We start from the raw sequence: 21,501 nt of genomic DNA on the forward strand, positions 1-21,501 counted from the left end.
ACATAAAAACTTTTTAAATTAAATTTTATAAACTGATTAAATATAAATGCAAAGAGAAAGGCATTCCCATGAACAAAAGCTGTTCCTTTCAGAATGATTTGCTTAAAATGGCATACACATAACATTGTGCTACAGGCATGGACAATGAGATAACCCTAAACTATTAGGGGAAAGTTATTGTTAAAGCTTTCCTTAAAAGATTCAGCTCTCAGATTATTTTACAATCATTTTTAAATCCATGCACCTATTGAAAGAATTCGACCTGGTGTTTATAAGTGAGGCATAGTTAATGGAAGTAATAATGTGTGAAATTCCAATTTTGCAGACCATTTTAGGGGGGGAAAAACCTTGGCCATAAGTCAAAATATTCGCTTTTCATTTTATATAACGATTTTAGATACATATAAATGATATTTTATTATTTTCCACTTTGATCAACATTCTCACTTGTCCCAATAACTACTGGATTGAATCAAATCCAGGTGGATTTCACTGTACTTACTATGTTAGGACACCACCCAGTATAAGCACCGAGTAATATAAAATGCATGTTTAGATTACTTTAACCTCAAAACCTACAGTTATAATTTCCTTTTATATTGATTTTGTCACCACACTGAGATCTCCCTGAAACTCTAGCATATAACATTACTAAAAAACAACTCAGAGTCCTAAAGAAATCTTTTTATTCCAATCACTTGAGGCCTACAAAAAGAAAAGAATAGATTCCTAGTCTATTTTGTGTGCACAAAGCCAGGAAATCTCCTTCTCAGCAAAAAGTTAAAAAATTTGCCCCAAACAGATAACTGAATCCCTAGAAACAACTAAAAAAAAAAAAACCTCTAAAACCAGAACTTCAAGGACAAGAACAAAGAAAGGTCTTGCAACTTGAAAGAAAAATTTTGTAAATGAGTCATTATTGCTTGGAAGAAGGTAGCTAATCTTCCAAAAGTTATCTTACTCATTTTTTTATAAATAGACTCAATACCCCATTAAAATCTCATTTCATATAGAAAACTGAAGTTCGCTGAAATGACAAGTTTTCAGCTTCCTCATTTTGACAACTTGTTTTTCTGGATTTCACCCTTGGGCTCTCCTTGGAGCCCAGCTATCTGGCCCAATCAGGCCGTTTTGGAACAAACACTTGTGTTTAGAACTCACTGTTGACACAACAATCTAAGTTATGTGGTGATTTCTTAAAGGATAAATAGATCTGCCACTTCCCAGGTTTCACAGAAGCCACCTAACTCAAAGCAAGCTGCCATGACCAGCCAGTCTCAGGGGATCCACCAGCTCCTTCAGGCAGAAAAAAGGGCTAAGGACAAGCTAGAGGAAGCCAAGAAGAGTAAGTCTCTATTCTGTCTGACTTCTGAGGGATTTGTCACAAAACGATTGAGGCAGGTGCAGTGAAATGAGCATGGACCTTTAGGGGCAGACAGACTCTGGTTCAAATCATGTTTCCATCACTCCCTCAGAAACCTTAGCCAGTTCACTGAAACTACCCAGTCATATGTCCCCATGGCTATCAAGGGGACAAAGTTCTCTAACTCAGATCCTTCAGAGAGGTCATGTGGTAGATGAAATGATAATGAACATTGAGTTTACGAGGAGGCCTTGAACCTTGTCTCTGCAACTTCCTTAATGTTGCCACGCCTCAGTTTCTCAATATTGTGAAATGGTTAAGAGATAGACAACTTCCAGACTGAAGCTACCTACTAGTGACCTTGCTTAGTAACCTAAGCAAGTTACTTACCCTCTGAAGCATCAGTTTCCGTTTCTGTAAAATTGTGACAGTAGCAGTTAATACCTCATTCCCATCCCTCTTTTCATGGCTTTTAATTGCCAATATTTTAAAAATATTTCCATTTTACTCTCATTTTCTAACTTTTTATTTAGTCATGCATCTATATATCAGTACAGAATGTTCTCAATAAATGTCAATCCCCTTCCTATGCTCTTTGATATTCACCACAACCATGTGAATGAGATGTTACTATTATTTCCATGTTACGTATGTAGAAACTGAGAGTTCATCATTTGCCAAAGGTCATATTTTAAAAATAGAAAGTATTGTACAGGCACCATGCTTAATTCTTATTTTATTTACTCACACCAACTGCTTTTGCAAAGAGGAAAAATGATGCTCAGATAAATTATGCAACTTGCCCAAGGTCACACATAACACAAATGGTATAGAAGAGACTTGGAGTCTGATCCCCAACCAAAGATCTTAACAACTGTACTATACAAAATTTACATAATTTTCATAATGAATAAACTAACATGTCAATGAACAACTCGAATTTAGGGCTAAGACCTATACTTTTTCCACTATCCTATTTCATAGCACATTATTATTTAATCTATTTATTTATTCTATAATGATTTGTGTCATTTACCTTTTTCCTAATGACATGTCTTGCTTGCCCCTGCAATTAGATTCAAAATTCAGCAAGAAGTGGCCACATCTTAAAAATGCTGCTCATATAACTCTTTGGATGAATATAGTGATAGAAATAGAATAGGTAGTGACAAAAGCTTGTTTAAATGTATGGAATGAGATGAGGGAACAGTACGTTATAATCCAAGAGAGGAAACCAAGAGTGAATCAGTACTCATTCCACGGGGGATTTTTGATCACAGGTAAAATCATTTTTCTTTCTTAAGTTATCTCTTAAGCGGTCGGCAATGTAAATACCAGCAGCAGCAAAAGAAGGTCTTCATGTGGAAGGTGCTCTAAAAGAAAAGGAAGGAGAAAAACTTAAGACTAACTTTACCTACTTCTCCATTTCTTTTTCTATAACAAACCATGCAAATAAATGACTGCAAAATGGTATGAATGTAGAGTAATTTTATAGAAAACAAAGCAGTCCAGGACCTGCTGATTGAAGCAGCGTAGAAAACTTCCTTATCTTTTATTCAAATTTCTTTAACCACATTCAGAACCTCCAGAACAGAAGACCAATTTATTTTTAAGATGTTATAATTGCATTACCTTTGCTTCCTTGGTATGGAAAAAACAAAATTGCAATATTGAGCACATTAATACTCTCATATGATTCGGTGGCTTTTTGCCAATTGTGTGTCCTTTTGCAAAGCCGTTGGAGAAGAAAGATTTTGTGAATCATGTAAATTGTTTCAAGAAAAGGACCATTCAAAACTATCTAGACACAGATTTCATAGCAAAAATAAAACCCAACCTTGTTTGTCTTTCTGCTAGCAAATATGTTGTTCTTGGACAATCTTTCTCCAGAAGGCACTACTGTAAACTACATATTATCTTATTTTGATACAAAACATTCATTGTATTCACCAGTAACTTGAAGTACCTGTGAACTTTTTCCCTTGGTCTTCAGTAATAAATATCCAAGCCAATATGCAACCCGTAATCGTAAGTATTCAGGCCATAAAACATTTTGGAAAATGTTTTTTCTAGTGTTATTTCCACAACAAACCTCCCTCTATATTTTACAAAGAATGTCAGTCTGTCTTCTTTGCCTCAAAAAGCGTAGGCTTTAAGGACTGTTTTCACCAGTTAGAAGCTGTTTTCTTACATAGATGTCAGTGGGTAACAGTTTATGGTTACAACTTCAATTACAGCTCCCATCGTCTTGACTTCTTAAGAATTCTGTAGCAAATGAAATACTACCTTTTGTACCTAGTATTTTGTAACTTTTCTCATATTACTAGTTTTGTAATTTATTAATTTATTTAATTTAGCAAGTATTTATTGAGTGCCTACTATTTCCAGGCCACTTTGAGATATACACTAATGAGTAGACTAAGCTCTTCCTTAAACAATTCTAGTGAGACAAATGCATAAATGAACATAAAAAGGAGAAAGGAATAATGCCATGAGAGGTACAGATAGCCATCATTTTTATAAACCTATATATTTCACTTTTTTTTCCAAAAAGCAATTCATTTGAAAATCTGACAGAATAGTTTCAGAAGAGAGTACATACATCACAATAGTGAACACCATTGTGGGAAGTCTAGGATCACTTTCTCTTTCTTAAATCCATTTATTTGGAAGCATCTCAGAAATTTGCACATGGAGGACCCCTTAATATATATTTTAAAAAAAAGAAAAAGAGAGAAAAAGCGAAAGAAGGAAGGATGGAGAGGGGGAAAATAACAATGGCAATTCACCTGTTAATCATTTTAGAAACATGCAAGATTAATAAGGTAGTATATGTATATATAATGCTGTGAAAATATTAATATATTCCATTAAAAAGGACTGCCTTGGAGCTCAGTGAAGTTGTTACATAATACAATATAAGGTATAAATGCTGCTTTGCCTTAAGGGATATGGATAACGGTTTGTAGACCTGATGTATCAGGAATTCTCCTGAAGGCTGTTAGGTCTGTGGAAATGAAATGTACAGGTCCCTGCCCTCAAGACACTCACCAGCCAGGAGAGAACATTGTGGCTGGGCTGATGTGGGTGAAGATGGTGAGCAGACTCAAAAAGTTGGGATGTGAGGCAACAGAGTAGAAAAAGCACTGGTTTTTTCATGTTTCTGCATCTCTGAGTTTGACTCTTTTTAAAATAGAAATACAAGATATATATGATATATATGTAAATATCAGATATATATATTTGCCATATATATGACAGATAGATGATAGATAGATAGATAGAGAGATAGAGAGATAGAGAGATAGAGAGATAGCCATGATGTTTCAGGGATCAGAAGACTATACCTAAGATAAGTATAATCAAAATAGTTATTTTTATTTTTAACTTACATAATATGTATACTTGTATTACTATAAGTAATAAAAAGAGAATAGAATAAAAGAATAGGACAATCTGATTTCTTCTTTTTTTTTTTTCTTTTTCTTTTACTTTTCTTTTCTTTTCTTTTTTTTTTTTTACAACTGCTACTAGCTCTGAGTTAGCTTTTCTTGTAATGAGGGAAACTTGGACTGAGCTTTTCCTGTAATGAGGGAAACTACTAGAGAGTTGATGGTTAGAAAAGCTCAGGTATCAGCCTCTGTTCACTGACTACAGACTAAATTTTATTTATCAGTTAAGACACAGAAATTTTTATGTGCAAAATAGCCTTGTTGTTTGATAAAATTTAGATGGGGTCACGGTAGTTTGGCACTATTTTAACTTATCTTATTTGAAGTTAACATCTTCTGCCTTAAAAACTGTTCCTTAATCAAAACATAAAAGTGAGTGTGCTGGTCCAAGGCACTTTACATTTTTTACAGCAGAATGTCAGACCTGCCCTAGAGCTCCAGGCATGGGCAACTAAACTACTTCTATCAGAATTAGATTAGAAATTCAAGGTACCATCATCAATAGGAGGAACAAAGACTTGTGTTTCTCTGAATTATATGGTAGTTTTACTTGCAGTTAGGACTCGTTATGAGATCAGCATTTATTCTGTTTATGCCCATTGCAAACTCGGAAAACTCTAGAACTCTTATGAAATGCTCAAATGCACATGACTCAACATCACATAGAGAATCTATAATCCCCAGTTATTCCCAAAGGCGAACCAAACCATAGGTTTTCTCATGCATAAACACTCAGTCTATCTACTTTGGCAACTGCCAACAATAGTGTTTGGATTCAATTCAAAATTACAACTTGCATTATAGAATACAGATCGGAAGATGTGGTAAACAATGTAAATGTCCAAATCTGAATATGAGAAAAACTAAACAAGTAGTTATATTTAAAATGTTCTAAAAGCAATAGATAATCTTAATAAAAGCTAAAGACATGCCTAGAATTTTCAAGATGGTGTAGTCAGTGCTTGCTTTCTGGATCTGGTCTGCCTGGTGGCAAATTCAGTTTTACCTCCTACTGGGTGGGTAAAGTGGCCAGGTTACCTCTGAACCTCAGTTTACCTCTCAGGTTACCTCTGTGTCTCAGTTTCCCTGGCCTCAAAATGGAGATAACAGTATCTACCTCATGGAATTTTCATGATTACCTGAGTTAGTATGTATAAAGGACTTCACACAACTTGGCACATAGCAGGTGTTCCATAAATGTTAGCTACGAATATTCTTCCACTATTTAATAAAAAAGATTCTGTCAAAAAGTACAGCTAAATAATAGAGTCCCATTGATCTCTGAAGGACAATCTTCTACGAGGACCTCACTGAAGTACACTAAAGTGTACTTTAGTGCAAAATAAATGTTAAGACAATACTTTGATGATACATCAGCTAATTTGATAATGCAGATTCGTTTACATTGGATCTATAGGATACCAACCATAAATATTTTTAAATCAGCTAATTGCCTATTTGCTTCCAAAGAGGCAGATATTCCAAATTATTTAAACAAGCACCTTGATTTGATTTAATAAATTCTTCTCTATGCAAGTGAATGCTTTGGTTCATGAAGACATGAATTTTAATAAACTAATAAAATAAAAGTTGCTATATTAGAATTTCACGGCCCTGTCTTGTATGTTTTGTAGACCTGTAAATATTTTTCTCCTTTTTTAACAGTCCACAGACTAATGGGGTATTTGTAAGTATATTGGACTTTCATTTCTTCAAGTGGGTCATATTAAATAGCCACAGAACATTTTCATCCAGGACTACCATTCGGTTATATTCAATCCAGAATCTACCCAAAACTACTTGCGATTGTTTTTTAATAAGGAAAATACAAGTACAAAGAATTGCATAGAGAACACCAAGGAAGCAAAGATATGTAACTGTGTAACCAAAGAAAGTCTGCTTCTCTGTTTTTCTGGTGACAGGACTTTATCCAGTGTTTGTAGTAAGTGATTAAAAGAATAACATTCTTTGAACCAGGTTGATTTTATCATACTATTAAAAATCCCCAAAAGCCAAGGAAGGTTGTTGTTGTTTTTCTTCTGCACAACAGAATAAAAATGGCTATTAGTAACAGATAGCAATCTCCAAACATTCACAAGGTGCTCTCTGTTTTCACATCAAGTCAAGGTAGCCTCTGTTAGGTTCATGCATATTTTTGTCAGGTGGCTCATTCACTTGGATGCCTATTCTTCCTGCCACACGCAGGCACCTGGCTTTGCTTCCAGTGCTCAAATGACACTTCAGTCTATTTCTTGTGCACCCCTGTATTATTTTCCTAGGGCCTCTGTAACTGTTACCACAAACAGGATGGCTAAAAACAAACACAAAAACTACAAAAAAAAAAAAAAAAAAAAAACCCAGAAATGTATTCTCTTGCAGTTCTGGAGGCCAGAAGGTCCAAACACAAGGTGCTGCCATGGTTAGCCCCTTCTGGAGGCACAAAGGGAGAATCTGTGTCATGCCTCTCTTCCAGCTTCTGGTGATTGCCAATAATCCTTGACCTTCCTTAGTTTGGAGCCACATCATTCTAATCATTGCTTCTGTAAGTACAGACCTTCCTCCTTATATGTCTTCTCTGTGCCTTGTTATCTCAATGTCCAAATTTCCCTCTCCTCTAAGGACACTAGGCATCAGAGGCAGGCCCCATCTTAATTCGGTATGACCTCATCTAAACTTGATTACATCTGCAAAGACCTTATTTCCAAATAAGGTCACCTTCATAGTTTCCGGAAGTTAGGATATAAATATATCCTTTTGAAGGACACAGTTCAACTCACAGCATCTTCTAACTGTCAGATCCACTTGACCGACTGTCTTGAGCCTTTATCTTCTTTGTTCCCTTTTGTAAAAAGTTGCCTGTATTCCTTGTGTCTACCTTTTTAAATTCAAATTTCTCCTGAACCCACTTTTTTCATTAATTTTTTATTTGAGTGTAGTTCACACAGAACGTTACATTAGTTTCAGTCGTGCAGTATAGCGATTCAACTTCTCTAAACATTATGCTATGCTTACTCCAAGTGTAGCTATAATCTGTCACCATTTAATGCTAGTACAATATCATTAACTATATTCTTTATGCTGTGCTTTTTTCCTGTGACTTATTCATTCCATAATCGGAAGCCTATCTCTCCCATTCCTCTTCATCCATTTTGCCAATCTCCCCAACTGCGCTTCCCTCTGGCAACCATGATTTTGTTTTCTGTACTTATAGGTCTAATTCTGCTTTTTGTTTATTTATTCATTTGTGTTTTCTTTAGATTCTACATATGAGTAAAATCATATGGTATTCTTCTTTCTCAGCCTGATTTCACTTAGCATAATACCCTCTTTAATCAGACTTTTGTCGCTATAACTGCACCAAAGCTCCCTTTGCCAAGACCACAAATATTGTTAACCTTTTTAAATAATATCTCAGTCACAACGGGATCCCTTTTTCATGTTCGAAATTTTTCCTTCATTTGACCTTGGGACACCACTTTCACGGTTTGGCTTTCTATCATCTTTCTAATCTCTAAAGATGAGATCCCATTTTGGGCCTGTTTTCTTATATTTCTGTAGATACTGTCATGTGATCACATCTAATCCCATGGCTTTAAAAACCAGCTCCATGAATGATGATTCCTAAACTTCCTGTTTCCAGCCCTTGTTGCTTCCTCAATCTCCAAATTAATGCAAACATCAGTCTTCTTTCCATTGTTGCTAGTTGTTTACTAGGCATCTCAGTTAAACTGCATTCTTGACTCTATTCCCCAAATCAAATGTTGGAGTCATCATTGCCTTATCTCTGTCTCTCATGTTTATCTATCAACTCTGGCTTCAAAGTATATACAACTTCTTGCTAATTCCTCTGCTACTTTACCATTTCTAGCAATAGTTAACATTTATCTGAAATATTGCAATAGATTCCAAACTGGTATTATTGTTACTCTCTTGCCCCTACAATCTATTCTCACCACACCAGCCAAAGAAATCCTTTTAAATCCTATACAGTATGATGCCCCACCTTTGCTAAATAACCTTCATGGATTTAGCATCTCAAGGACCAAAGAAGCTTTCTCATGACCCATTAGCTCTATGTGGCCTGCCACCACTACTATCTCTCTGGTATCATCTCCTAAAGTTCAGTCATCTTGTTCCCTTTCTTCAGCCAAGATAGTGTTTTTGCTGCTTCTCGAGCACGTCACATACCCAAGGTTTTTGCATCTGCTGTTGCCTCTACTTGGAATGTTCTTCCCTTCAGATAGTTGCATAGCTAATTGTCTTATTCTTTCAGGTCTGTTTATATATCACTTCATCCAAAAGACAGGGCTTACCACTATCTCTCTATCCCTTACGTTCCTTCTTTCTTCTTCATAGCACCTACTACCCCTACAATATAATAAAGTCTGTTTTCTTTTTTCCTTTTTTTCAAAAATTTTTAATGTTTATTTATTTTTGAGAGAGAGTGACCGAGAGAGAATGGGGGAAGGGCAGAGAGACGGGGACATACGGAATTTGAAGCAGGCTCCAGGCTCTGAGCTGTCAGCACAGAGCCCAAAGCAGGGGTCAACCTCAGGAGCCGTGAGATCGTGACCTGAGCTGAAGTCGACCCCCAGCCAACTGAGCCACCCAGGCGCCCCTAAACTATTTGTTTTCTATCTCCCCTCATATGTTCAAATTACAAGCTCCATGAGACTAGAAAGCTGGTCTGTTTATGGTTTTCACTGTTGTATTTATAGATCTAGAAACAGTGTGTGGTACACAGAGGATATTCAGTAATATTCATTGCTTAAATGTCGCTTTTTTCCATTCTCTGTAGTAAGCGACACTATTGGCCACATCCTTCTTGAATTTTTTTTTTTATTTCCCCTACTTCTCTGAGCACTTTCAGGCTCCTCCTGAGGTTCCTCTTCCTTTTCTCATCTCTTGAATGTTGGCAGCCCCCCGGCCTGAGACCTTTGCTGTCTGTTCTCCTCATTCTGTACACCCGCCCTTGGTTTTAGTCCAAATCCCACCGCTATGACTAGACCATGTTGAAACCCAGACAACTGCCCTGTAGATCTCTGTCTCCTTTTCAGAACTTGCTTCTGGACCCAAACTTGTCTGTCCAGATGTCCTAAATTCCTCCACTTGGATGTCCTCAGGGAGGCCTACAGAGGCTTTTTCGGCCACAGCCTGAGTACTTTTCCTCAAATTCGCATTATATAACTTGTCTTTGTTCTCAACCAAAGTTCCCTAGAAACTGGGCTCATTTTCCTAACCATGATTAAAAATAATCAAATAGCTGTTCTTTGTCAAGCATTTTTTCCTAATACATCTAATGACTTATTGCAGTAAGTTATTAAATCTGTTTATAGATGAGAAAACTCAGACTCAGACGCATTAAGTTACTTAAGGTTACAAAGCTTCCAATATCTTCTTGCAGTGTGCCTTGTATAGAATTTTGAATCTCTTCTGAAATAATAATAGAAATCCCATCATCCTCATCCTTAAAAAAATTCCAAAATAAAAGTAACATTCCAATCAACATAACAGGGTCTCTGTGTCTCAAGGGTTCATTCGCATTTGGGACCTTCAATTTGCATGGCCTCTCCTAACCACAAAACCGGGAAAAGTCCATACCTGACATTGCACCCCCTATTTTTACATAGAGTTTAACTTTCACCTGCCCACACTGATTTTTTAATTCTTTTCCTACAAATCACCTGGAAATCAATTCAAGCATCTTTCCCCCTATCTTTCCCTTCCACAAAATTTCCTGTAAAGTATCTCAATAAGGGCATGTTGAATGTAAGACATATTTGCATGGCCAGCCACAATGTCTAAAAAGTGAATGGCTTTATTAAGGTGCAGCCATTTACAGAATGTCCAAAACTATCTTAGGAAGGGTCTCCTGCTTTGTTCTAATCTCCAAAATGAACTATTCATCCCCATTGCTGTCCTGCCTAAAAAGTCAGCTCAATCATCTTCTCAGAAATCTCCCATGACCTCACCTGGCAGCTTCCTCTGAGGCCTCTTCTGCAAATCGGGTCTAGTCGTTTATAATTTGACTTGTCCCGGTAACATAATTTTAAAAAATTTAATGTTTTGTTCATTTTTGAGAGCAAGAGAGACAGAGTATGAGCAGAAGAGGGGCAGAGAGAGGAGACACAGAATCCAAAGCAGGCTCCAGGCTCTGAGCTGTCAACCTAGAGCCCAAAACAGGGCTCAAACTCATGACCAAGAGATCATGACCTGCACCAAAGTCTGGCGCTTAACCGACTGAGCCACCCAGGTGCCCCTACTTGCCCTAATAACATAAGACATAACATGACTATTAGGATGGATGGAAAGCACAGGTTATCTAGAATTTAAGTAATGAAAATTTCCATAAATTTGTGATTTTTAACTGCCATGGAACAAATAGAACTGAAATATGTGTCCCCTTGTTTTCATAGTTGATTACATGTATTCTTCACAATTTTATGTATTTCGTATTTTTTTCTTGGAAACCAGAGCACCACATACACATTGCCAAATTACACTGTATTTATGCAAGGTCCATACCATATGCATTTCTCTATCTTCTATTTGTAGCTGTATGCAGAATGTATAGTAGGTGTTCAATAAACAATGAATGAATAATGGATGGACAAATCAAAATCATCCTTTCTTGTATCACTCTGGAGCACCTGCTTTAGAAGTATTTAAAATCATGATGCATAAGAAAACCACATTTTTTAAAGCAAACATTAAAACATTTGGCCTGATAAGCCTGTGTGACCTTGTAGGAAGTTAGGGAACAAATATTTGATTGTCATATTTAAAATCTGGACTGTCCCATATGGTCACCCTTATGTTTCATACAGACAGTATTGAGAAATAAGAATATAAACCTAAATGCCTCTTGGGTCCCAGCATATTTTTAATGCTTAAGAAGATAAGGTATAATATTAAAATTTGGAAATCTTCCTACACAGGCAGAGAAGAAAGCTAGAGGTTAATGTAAGTTGATTTGATGCATGCATTTTGCATCACCTCTACTGAAACAGCAGGCTTTAGGCTCCAGTTTCTTCCACTGGATTAAATCAGGTGTAGCATATGCAGGCTCTCACACAGCGGCCGCTGCTGAGTCTGTCCAGAAAATGGCTGTGCCAGCAGCAATTTCCCTGTGGCTCTCCTATTTAATTGAATGAGAACCAGCAGGTGACTGGTGCCATGACGGGGGAATCACAGACACACTCTGAGCCTGTCACTGTGTGATGGAGCTAATATATAGCCTTTTAGGTAAAGCACTGGATTCCACTCAGGGGTAGGGCACTCAGAGCTTTTCCTATTACTATTATTATTTTTTAATGTACCAGAATTGTGACTTTGAAACCAATATTTTTACATATTATGTAATTAACATGGAGAGTAGTCATGTCTCAGGCAATTTGTTTTATGAATGACTCTGTATCCTACAACCCATTATTACCAAGAAAATGTTAATACACATTAAATATATGTTTGTACTAATGTTAATGACAGCAGTGGTAAGAAAGGAGACTGGGGATCAGGGAATAGTTTTGCCTACCAACAGATTGTGCATTTGTTCCATGAATAGTGTTTGGTTGCCACAAAATGGTTAGAAATGCAGAGAATGAAGGGATCTATAGACACAAAATGGTAATGAGCATTAAGTAGGTACAAAAAAGGTGAGCAGAGCTATTAATGTTCCATTAAGCCTTAAGCATCAGAAGAGCACTAATTTTCACCAGACCTTGGGTTCTTTAGAGAGTAAAGACAGAGCTAAATGTCTGCTTGCATGAGGCTTACTCAGTCTCATTCAAGAACAATGGGTATTAAAAGAGACACATGTCAATGTATAACCCAGGAAATCTATCGTTATTCTGTCTATATGTACAGGAACTACCAAAGCACCACATGCTTAGCAGGGAGAGACCTTTAGAAACCATTTACACTCAAATGCTACAGAGGTGTATAAAAATAAAGGCATATAAAAACACGGATGTGGACGACAGAAGTTTATGTTAAGGTTTTCTTTCACGCTACTCAATGAGAAAACGCTTACTTAATTCAAAATCTGCACAATATAACAAACAGTTGACAAAAATCATAAACAAAAGCTTGAGACATTATCAGAGAAACTGTTAAATAAGCAAAAGAATGAAGACATTAAACTGAAATTGAAAGACAATGGATTCAGATTTTAAAAATTTAATACAGTTTGGAGTTTCTTTAAAGTTTTAAAGGCCACGAAGCATTAGTACCTAACCCCCTGAAGGTGCTGGGGGCATAGGAGCAATTAATATTAGTCTATAACCCCCCAAAATCTACTCTGGCTGTCAAAAAAAAAAAAAAGTCCTGTGTCTACCTAATGATCCGCGCAGCATTGTATATATCTGAAACTTTCATCTACATTGCTGTCTGCTGGCTTAAGGCTTACACCTTTGCTCTTAATAAAAGAAAAGAGAGCTATTTAACTAAATCTCCTAACCATTAAAAACAATTGGTTTTACGGCCACTTTCAAGTCCCCCTAAGAGAAAGCTACTACAAAAAAAATACCTACTTTGATGTGCTGCGGGGCTTAATCAGACATTCTAGAGTCAACAAATGCTAAGAAAAAATTCCCAATAAAATGCTTTAAAAAATTGTAAGTCAGTTTGATAGAGTCTGAGTTGCATGTTTGTAGTGCTTTTGGACATCTGCCAGTGTTAAATCGGATCCAGTTGGTGTGGACTGAAGTATTCCTGGCAGCAAATCAGGACAGAAAATCTGACCAAATAATGTCTTTTCGAATAAGTGACAGCTAAAATCTGTTCTCTGGTTGTTACTGCTGTGAGTAAATGGGCAGATATTTTATTTAAACATGTAAGTGTGAAAGAAAGTTGTCATTTCTACATTCTATAAAAACCAATTGAAAAAATAAGGTATTTTTCAATATTGTTCTTTAATGCACCTTGCCATTTTAGAAAAATTTATCAAGAAAACAATGTAGATCTCACCTATTTTATTTTTTTAGAATTCAAGGTTGAAATTCCATGTCGATTAAAAAAATCATTTCTTCTATGTCACTGTTAATATTCAGGAAAAGAGAAGCGATTGAAACAAGCTAAGGAGGAAGCCATGGCAGAAACCAACCAGTACAGAATGCAGAGAGATAAGGAGTTTCGGCTGAAACAATCTAAGGTAAGTAAGAAAGTTAGCACAGCTTTTCTACACAGCATAGATTATAATGCATTAGTATTTAAGAAGTATAATGCAGAATATCAAGGGGGGAAAATACACTAGAATGATTCAGGCTAAGACTGAACTTCAGCTAAGCCTGAACACCAAACTAAATCTTATACATTACAGAATTACTGATTTTACATGTTCACTTTCAAAGCTTTTTGATTTGCTGTATAAAGTGTCAATCAATAGTTAATGTCTAATGTATACTCCATATTAAAAATCATATTTTCAAATATTCACACTGAAGGGACTGGTTGAAGTATTATTTGTATCACAGATGAACACATTTAAGTAAGAAAAACACTTCAGAAAACATATTTTTTTGTCTACTAATATTTACCACTACAATCAATAAACAGTGTTGCACACCATTATAGAATGAGTCTGTTAGGTCAACTCTCTTTGGTAAATTCAAGATTGACAAATGACAAAGTCATTTGTAGATGCAGCAAATTGTTGCAGCTTCTGGGACTTTTTTATTCTTTCCTTTTCAATTGTCTGGCTTCATTCGACAAATCTTTCATGAAAATATTTTTAAAAGGTTTTTCCTCCGCTAGCATTTAAAAAATATCTATGGTTTACAGTTAAAAAGAAAGTGCATGAAATTTTCAGGGCCAACAACATCTTCCTTTCTCTATTGCGATATGGACTAAAAAAATTTTTTTAATTCCATGTGTTACAACTAAAGCTTATATGATATAAGGGTTCCCTCCTCCTGTAGAAACATAAGTAAAGCCTGATATTGAAAGATGAACTAAAAGCACTTTGGAAATCCCCTTATTTACAACCTTTTTAAAGTGGGAGTAGATGTGGGGCTGGTAGAGGATGGAGCAAATTGAATCCCATGGTAGGAAAAACTTTTCCAGGGGACTTTTTCTTAAAAGAAAAAGTCCTTCCTAGAATAAAATGGACTGCTCAGCACAAATAAATTCTTCTTATCTGTCTTTTAAAAAAAGAATCATAAAATCCTAAATCTATAGTGTATACAGCCCTCCGTGATTGGGTATCTCTCTAACCTCTCAGTTCTGAAAATGTCATGCACTCACTTTTTTCTGTGAGCCACAGATATTTTTTAAAATGCTAGTGTAAGGAAAAGCATTTCTTTATATTTCTATGAAAAAATTTATTGAAAGAAACCAGCCAATTGAAAAGGAAATCATAAGGAAATACCAGAACACTTTTCAGCAATGTGCAACAGTATCTGCTTTGGTCATTTGTAACATTTTATATTACCTTTGTCTCCACTTATTCTCTTTTGGCCACATGGGTCTCTTGTTCTTCCTCAAGCAGATTGAACACACAACTACAACTGTGCCTTTGCACAGACTGTATTTGCTCCCTGAAATCATCATCTTTTGGACATATTCATCCCTCTTCAATCTCTGTTCATTCATTAGCTCTTCTTTCTGATCACCTCATTTAAAACTGTGCCTTTCATTAGAAAAGAAAGTAATTTTCCATTATATTCATATCATGTAACACTACTAGATATATTATATATTTACATGTATTACTTATTGCCTGTCCTTCTTTCTGAACTATAAACACCAAAACAACAGGGTCTATGTTTTGTTCTCTGTTATTTTCCCCAACAATGAAATAGTGTCTGCTCCAAAGTAACTACAATAAACATTCATTGAGAGAATGGGTAACTAACATTTCTTCTGTGCCTTTATCTTTCTTATTGAGTTCTCTCATGACCCATGACATATTGGGACCTGAGAAAATAGTTATCCTTAACAGTAGTCAGCATTTATTATTTTATGAAGGATATTTCTGATGTACTTATTTCTGTTTTTAAGTAATAACAAAACTGACTGTAATTTTAGAGAATAATTGGGTTAAATCTCTTGAAATATTATTTCTTCAGAAGGATCTCATAAGATGTAAGTCTGGTTCAGGATATTTGTTCTCTGTTTTGGAAAATAATTAAAACTCCTCATTGTGCTCATAATTAGAGCTCTAAGCCAATTTTACAGCTAGTTGATCAAAAGCTCACATCAAAAGGTCAACATGTTTAGGCCTCCGCTAACTTCAAGCATATTGTAAAACCATTAGCACAGATATTCTTTCCTTGGCATGACCTCCATATGCCAGACATATTGCTATTCCAGTTAAATCTCATCATCATTAACCCAGGGCGAGTAGGAGGTCTGGGAGGCGAACCAAGAAGCCAGTTTTCTGCCTGCTGTGGGTGAGACACCTCGATGTTACTTTTTTTAGTTGCGTCTGAGCTCTTGTTAATATATGGGTTGTTTCAATTCCCCCGATGTATCCACAGAAGCAGGTATCCCAATGTTGGTTGTATAGCAACAAATATTGTTTTATTGAAGATTTATTTATCTCTTCCTCATCACTGCTACCGAATAAGACACCTTCTACTAAAGAAGATATGACATTGCTGAAAGGAAATCTGGACCACAGTGGAAACATTAAACCTATTATTAATGCAAGCAGAAGTTAGAAGGACCATGAATCCAAACCAAAGAAATGAAAACGGTCGCCTGGTGGCATATTGATGATTTTTGTATCTTTAATCTTTCTTCCTGAATTCATATCATGAAAACATTTTGTTTCCTTGAGGCAACCATATATTGAGAATGCCAAACGGTGTTTTGCTTATGATAGTGGGACCTGAACTTCTGCTTTCTCTTAGACAGGAACATTTGAACAACTTATAAAGAAATGTATTGAATGTTGAAAGATTGCACCAACACCATCAGTCATTTAGCTGTAAATCTATGTGCATCAGTCTCAACATCGAAGTTTTGAAAATTAACAGCAAAAAGTCCTTAAAGGGTAACCTTTGACCAAAGGAACCACCCCATGTCACACAATCATCAACTTCTAATTTCTATAGTGTTCCAAACATCCAGATAGCAGACTTCTGCCAACAAAAGCAATAGAACACAGGTAATAAGTTCTCTGTAATGCCTAGAGTTCTGATTGTTCTATCCAATTCAACAAATACGTATTGGGCATCTACTTTGAGGTGTTTGAGGCATTTATAATACATCAGTGGACAAGATACCACTGATCCTTTGTGGAACTTATGTCAATTTCTTTACTCTCCTGCATGGTTTAAATCAACACTGTCTGCAGATATAAAGGTATGGAATTCTTTCCAAAGAAGGCCATCTAAAATAGTATATGGTGCCAAAGGGGATGTGCATGGGGGGATGTGTGAAATAGGTGAAGGGGTTAAGAGGACACTTAGTGAGCACTGAGTAATATATAGAATTGTTGAATCACACTATTGTACACCTGAAATTAATATGACATTGTATGTTAACTATAAAAGAATTAAAAACAGAGTAAAAAATAAAGTAAGAAAATAAAATAGTGTATGGTTAGTTTTTCTAACTACAGAAAAAACTGTAGAAACTCAAATTACTGTGCATCACATAAACTCAAATAGACATGGGATTATGGGCTATTTTTTAAGAGCATTTCAATGTTTCTGAAAGTGTATAATGGCTTAAAAATTAGGAAGTATAAGCAACACAATCAGTGAAAAATCATAATAATAATCACTAACATTTACTGATTAGTTACTCAGTGCTAAGCTCCTTGCTACGTACTGTCTCTCCTATAATCCTCCTAGAAAACTATCATGTTGTTTTGGAAAACCACATTAGGAGCACAATTAAGAGTAGTAGCTGCCATCTGTGCATTAAACCCACACTGTCAGAAAGGGTGGCCACTTAACAGACACATGAAAAGATGCTCAACATCGCTCATCATCAGGAAAATACAAATCAAAACCACATTGAGATACCACCTCACGCCAGTCAGAGTGGCTAAAATTAACAACTCAAGAAACAACAGATGCTGGCAAAGATGTGGAGAAAAGGGAACCTTCTTGCACTGTTGGTGGGAATGCAAACTGGTGCAGCCACTCTGGAAAACAGTGTGGAAGTTCCTCAAAAAATTAAAAATAGAATTACTCTAGGATCCAGCAATAGCATTACTGGGAATTTATCCAAAGGCTACAGGAGTGGTGATCCATAGAGTCATATGCACCCCAATGTTTATAGCAGAGCTATCAACGATAGCCAAACTGTGGAAAGAGCCCAAATGTCCACCAACTGATGAATGGATAAAGATGTGGTTCATTTATACAATAGAATACTAGTTGGCAATGAGAAGGAATGAAATATTACCATTTGCAACAACATGGATGGAACTGGAAGATATTATGCTAAGTGAAATAAGTCAGAGAAAGACAGATATCATATCTTTTCACTCATATGTGGAATTTGAGAAACTTAACAGAAGACCATTGGGGAAGGGAAGGGGAAAAAATAGTTTAAAACAAAGAGGGAGGCAAACCATACAAGACTTTTAAATACAGAGAGCAAACTAAGGGTTGATGGGGCGGGGAGTGGGGGGGAGGAGAAAAAGGGTGATGGGCATGAAGAGGGCACTTGTTGGGATGAACACTAGGTGTTATATGTAAGCGATGAATCATGGGAATCTACTCCCTAAGCCAAGAGCACACTGCACACACTGTATGTGAGCTAATTTGACAATAAATTCTATTTTCAAAAAAAGAGTGGCTCCTTCACATACAGCTAATGAACACTTGAAATGCAGTTAGTCCACATTAAGATGTTCTGTAAGTATAAAATACATACCAGATTACAAAAACTTTATAAAAAACAACAATGGAATAATTTTTATATTGATTGTACATTAAAATAATAATATTAAGAATATAATTGGTTAAATAAAAAATATTAGTAGGGACACCCATGTGGCTCAGTTGGTTGAGTGTCCAACTCTTGATTTTGTCTCAGGTCATGATTCCAGGGTCATGGAGTGTGGAGCCTGCTTTAGAGTCTCCCTTTCCCTCCACTCTTCCCCCACTCACACAGGTGTGTGTATGTGTGTGGGAGAGGAGAGTGTGGGTGGGTATGTGCACATGTGTACACATGCTCTCTCAAAAAATATATATTATGAAAATTAATTTTACCCAGTCTTTTTACCTTTTTAATGTGACTCTATAAAATTTAAAATTACTTGTATGATTTGCTTTGTGGGTTATATCACATTTCTATTGGACAGCTCTGAAATAAAGAACCTAAGGTTGAAATAAACTTTTCCAAAGTCCTGCAGGATAGTGCAGCAATCTAGCCTAATAACAGCTATTTTAATACTGCAGCAAAGAAAAATTGATAGTAATTTTATAATAGCTTGTCTTTTAAATATTTCATTTAAGACATTGGATTTAGGATCCAATGTTTAGGATTTAGTTTTTTACTTTGGTAGAATCTCACTTAATATGGTAGATTTAGAGGAAAAAAATGATTTTGGTAGAATTATTTTGTAAATGGTTCTCTTCCATTTTTAAACTTCTACCTAGCAAGAGAAATTCAGTCCATATGTCTCTACTCCTTGTATACTCACTTATCTAAATGTTATTGTATAAAAGTTATTTGATGTCCTAAAAGCTATATTTCCTTAAAATGATTTTCTTTGAACTGGGAAGCCCTTACTGTGTGGTGTATAAACAGAAAAGAACTTGAACCTGATAGCTTTCAATTGTGTTTGATTTCAAGTTTAGGACCCAGAAAGATAATCCGAACTCTAGAATTTAGAATAGTCTAAAAACCCTGAAGTAGAAGTCAATCATTAGTGGCCTCTCTTAGATTGAACTTAATGTATACCTTCCTTGTGTGTAAACATTCACAGAAGAGAAAAACAAACAAACAAAAACCAGCTGTGTCGCCTTAACAATACCATGTTTAAGAAAGGTTGACTTTACAAAGGAGATAAATTAGGAGTTGATTGGTTTACAAAGGATAACTTTTCAAAGGATTTCATTGCAGAATCCCTCTAAATTAGTAACTCCTTTGGTGAAATTATATTTTGGTCAAATATCTTGGAAATAAATAAAAATACTGGGAACCACTGCCAATAAAAGAACAAATAGAAAGATATATTAAACTGTATCTAAATATATAATGTAAGTAAATGGACAAGTATATCTTAATTTGAAAGAAATTAAATTTATATTAAAATTTTCAAAATTATATCTATTATCCAAAAAGAGATACCTATGCATGTAAAAGTATCCTACTGTGCATATTGCGACTATATGTTCCTGAAAGACAACAATTAATCAGTTCAGATAATATATTTTAAAAATTGGCAAACCAGTTATTTGCTCTTTAAAAACCAGCAAAATGAGTTTAATGGTGTCTTTCAACTTTACTTTCCAGACTTTTAATTCAGAAAAGTAAGGAATGGGAAAGATAGAGGAACTCAATTGCAACTCTTAAAAATATATGAAAAATGTAATACAGGAACAAAGTTCTGAGTATGGGTGATGATTGTGAATGTGCCTCCAATTTGTACTGTGTGGAGGCCAGTCTAGAAATAGAAGTAATTGACCATGGCCACCTTTCCTTTTTTAGGAAAGTTTATTCGTCCCGCATATGGTATTGGTGATTATGTTCATTCTCTGAGAAAGTTATGGAAAAATAATATATAATGTGTACACCCTAGAATATTCATTAATAAATAGGCCCAAACAAATTTAACTAGTAAAATAGCTACATTTTAGCATGGAGAGTGTGGTGAATTCTGTGTTTTATTTTGTTAGGTAATGGGCTCTCAAAGTAACCTCTCAGAAGAAGCAGAAGAGCAAACACTAAGGAAGATAAAAGAATTGAATGGAAGCTACACCAGGTACATGGAAATTGTGTTGAAAGAGCTTTTGAACATTGTTTGTGATGTGAAGCCAGGAATCCATGTGAACTACAGAGCTACCCACTAAATGTGCACCCTACTACTCAATAAATGGTATGTGTATGCCAACTGGTTGCTGATGGTTTCTGGTTTATATGAAGAAATTTGAAATGTAAATCTTAAATTTAGTAGACATCCACAGATTTCAATGTGACATAATTCACACATAAGCACTGAATTTAAAAGCAAACAAACAAAAAGTTGTTATATCTTTCTTGGTAATAGATATGACTTGTCATTTAACATGAAGTGAATCAAGCATGCAGAGCAACATATTTTCTGACACTTGGCAGAAAAATATGAACCTGGCCATTTTTTAGTGAGTATGAGGTTTAAAAAAAATGCTTCTTCTTAGTAACTTAGAAATATTTTTCTTTGTTGTAGGTGTTAAAAGATCATTTTTAAAGGAAGATTTATATCTCATACAGATATAAAATGAACAGATGTCAAGGATTTTATTTAAGTCATTAATAAGGAAACCAGTAAGATGTTACCACTAATTCAAAGAATAGTAAGAGCATCATAGATAGAGAAATGATAGAAAAATAGATAGATGATAGATGATAGATAGATAGATAGATAGATAGATAGATAGATAGATAGATAGATAAACAGATAGATATAGGTGCCTGGGTGGTTAGTGTCAGCTCAGGTCATGATCTCAGGGTCGTGGGATTGAGCCCCACCTCAGGCTCTACTCTGAGTGTGGAGCCTGCTTAAGATTATCTCTCTCTCCC

At 35.6% G+C, this 21,501-nt stretch overlaps 1 protein-coding gene across 1 annotated transcript; it reads left to right on the plus strand.

The window, feature by feature from the left end:
* The first annotated feature begins 1,253 nt into the window (after positions 1 to 1,253).
* Positions 1,254 to 20,833, plus strand: ATP6V1G3 (ATPase H+ transporting V1 subunit G3). Its single transcript, XM_077775124.1, has 3 exons — positions 1,254 to 1,345; positions 13,866 to 13,966; positions 20,619 to 20,833. The coding sequence occupies exons 1-3, from the start codon at positions 1,264 to 1,266 to the stop codon at positions 20,790 to 20,792; spliced, it is 357 nt and encodes a 118-aa protein (XP_077631250.1). The 5' UTR covers positions 1,254 to 1,263; the 3' UTR covers positions 20,793 to 20,833.
* Positions 20,834 to 21,501: the final 668 nt, after the last annotated feature.

This window comes from Crocuta crocuta, unplaced genomic scaffold (genome assembly GCF_008692635.1).
Source record: "Crocuta crocuta isolate KB4526 unplaced genomic scaffold, BGI_CrCroc_1.0 scaffold207, whole genome shotgun sequence".
Lineage (NCBI taxonomy): Eukaryota > Metazoa > Chordata > Mammalia > Carnivora > Hyaenidae > Crocuta > Crocuta crocuta.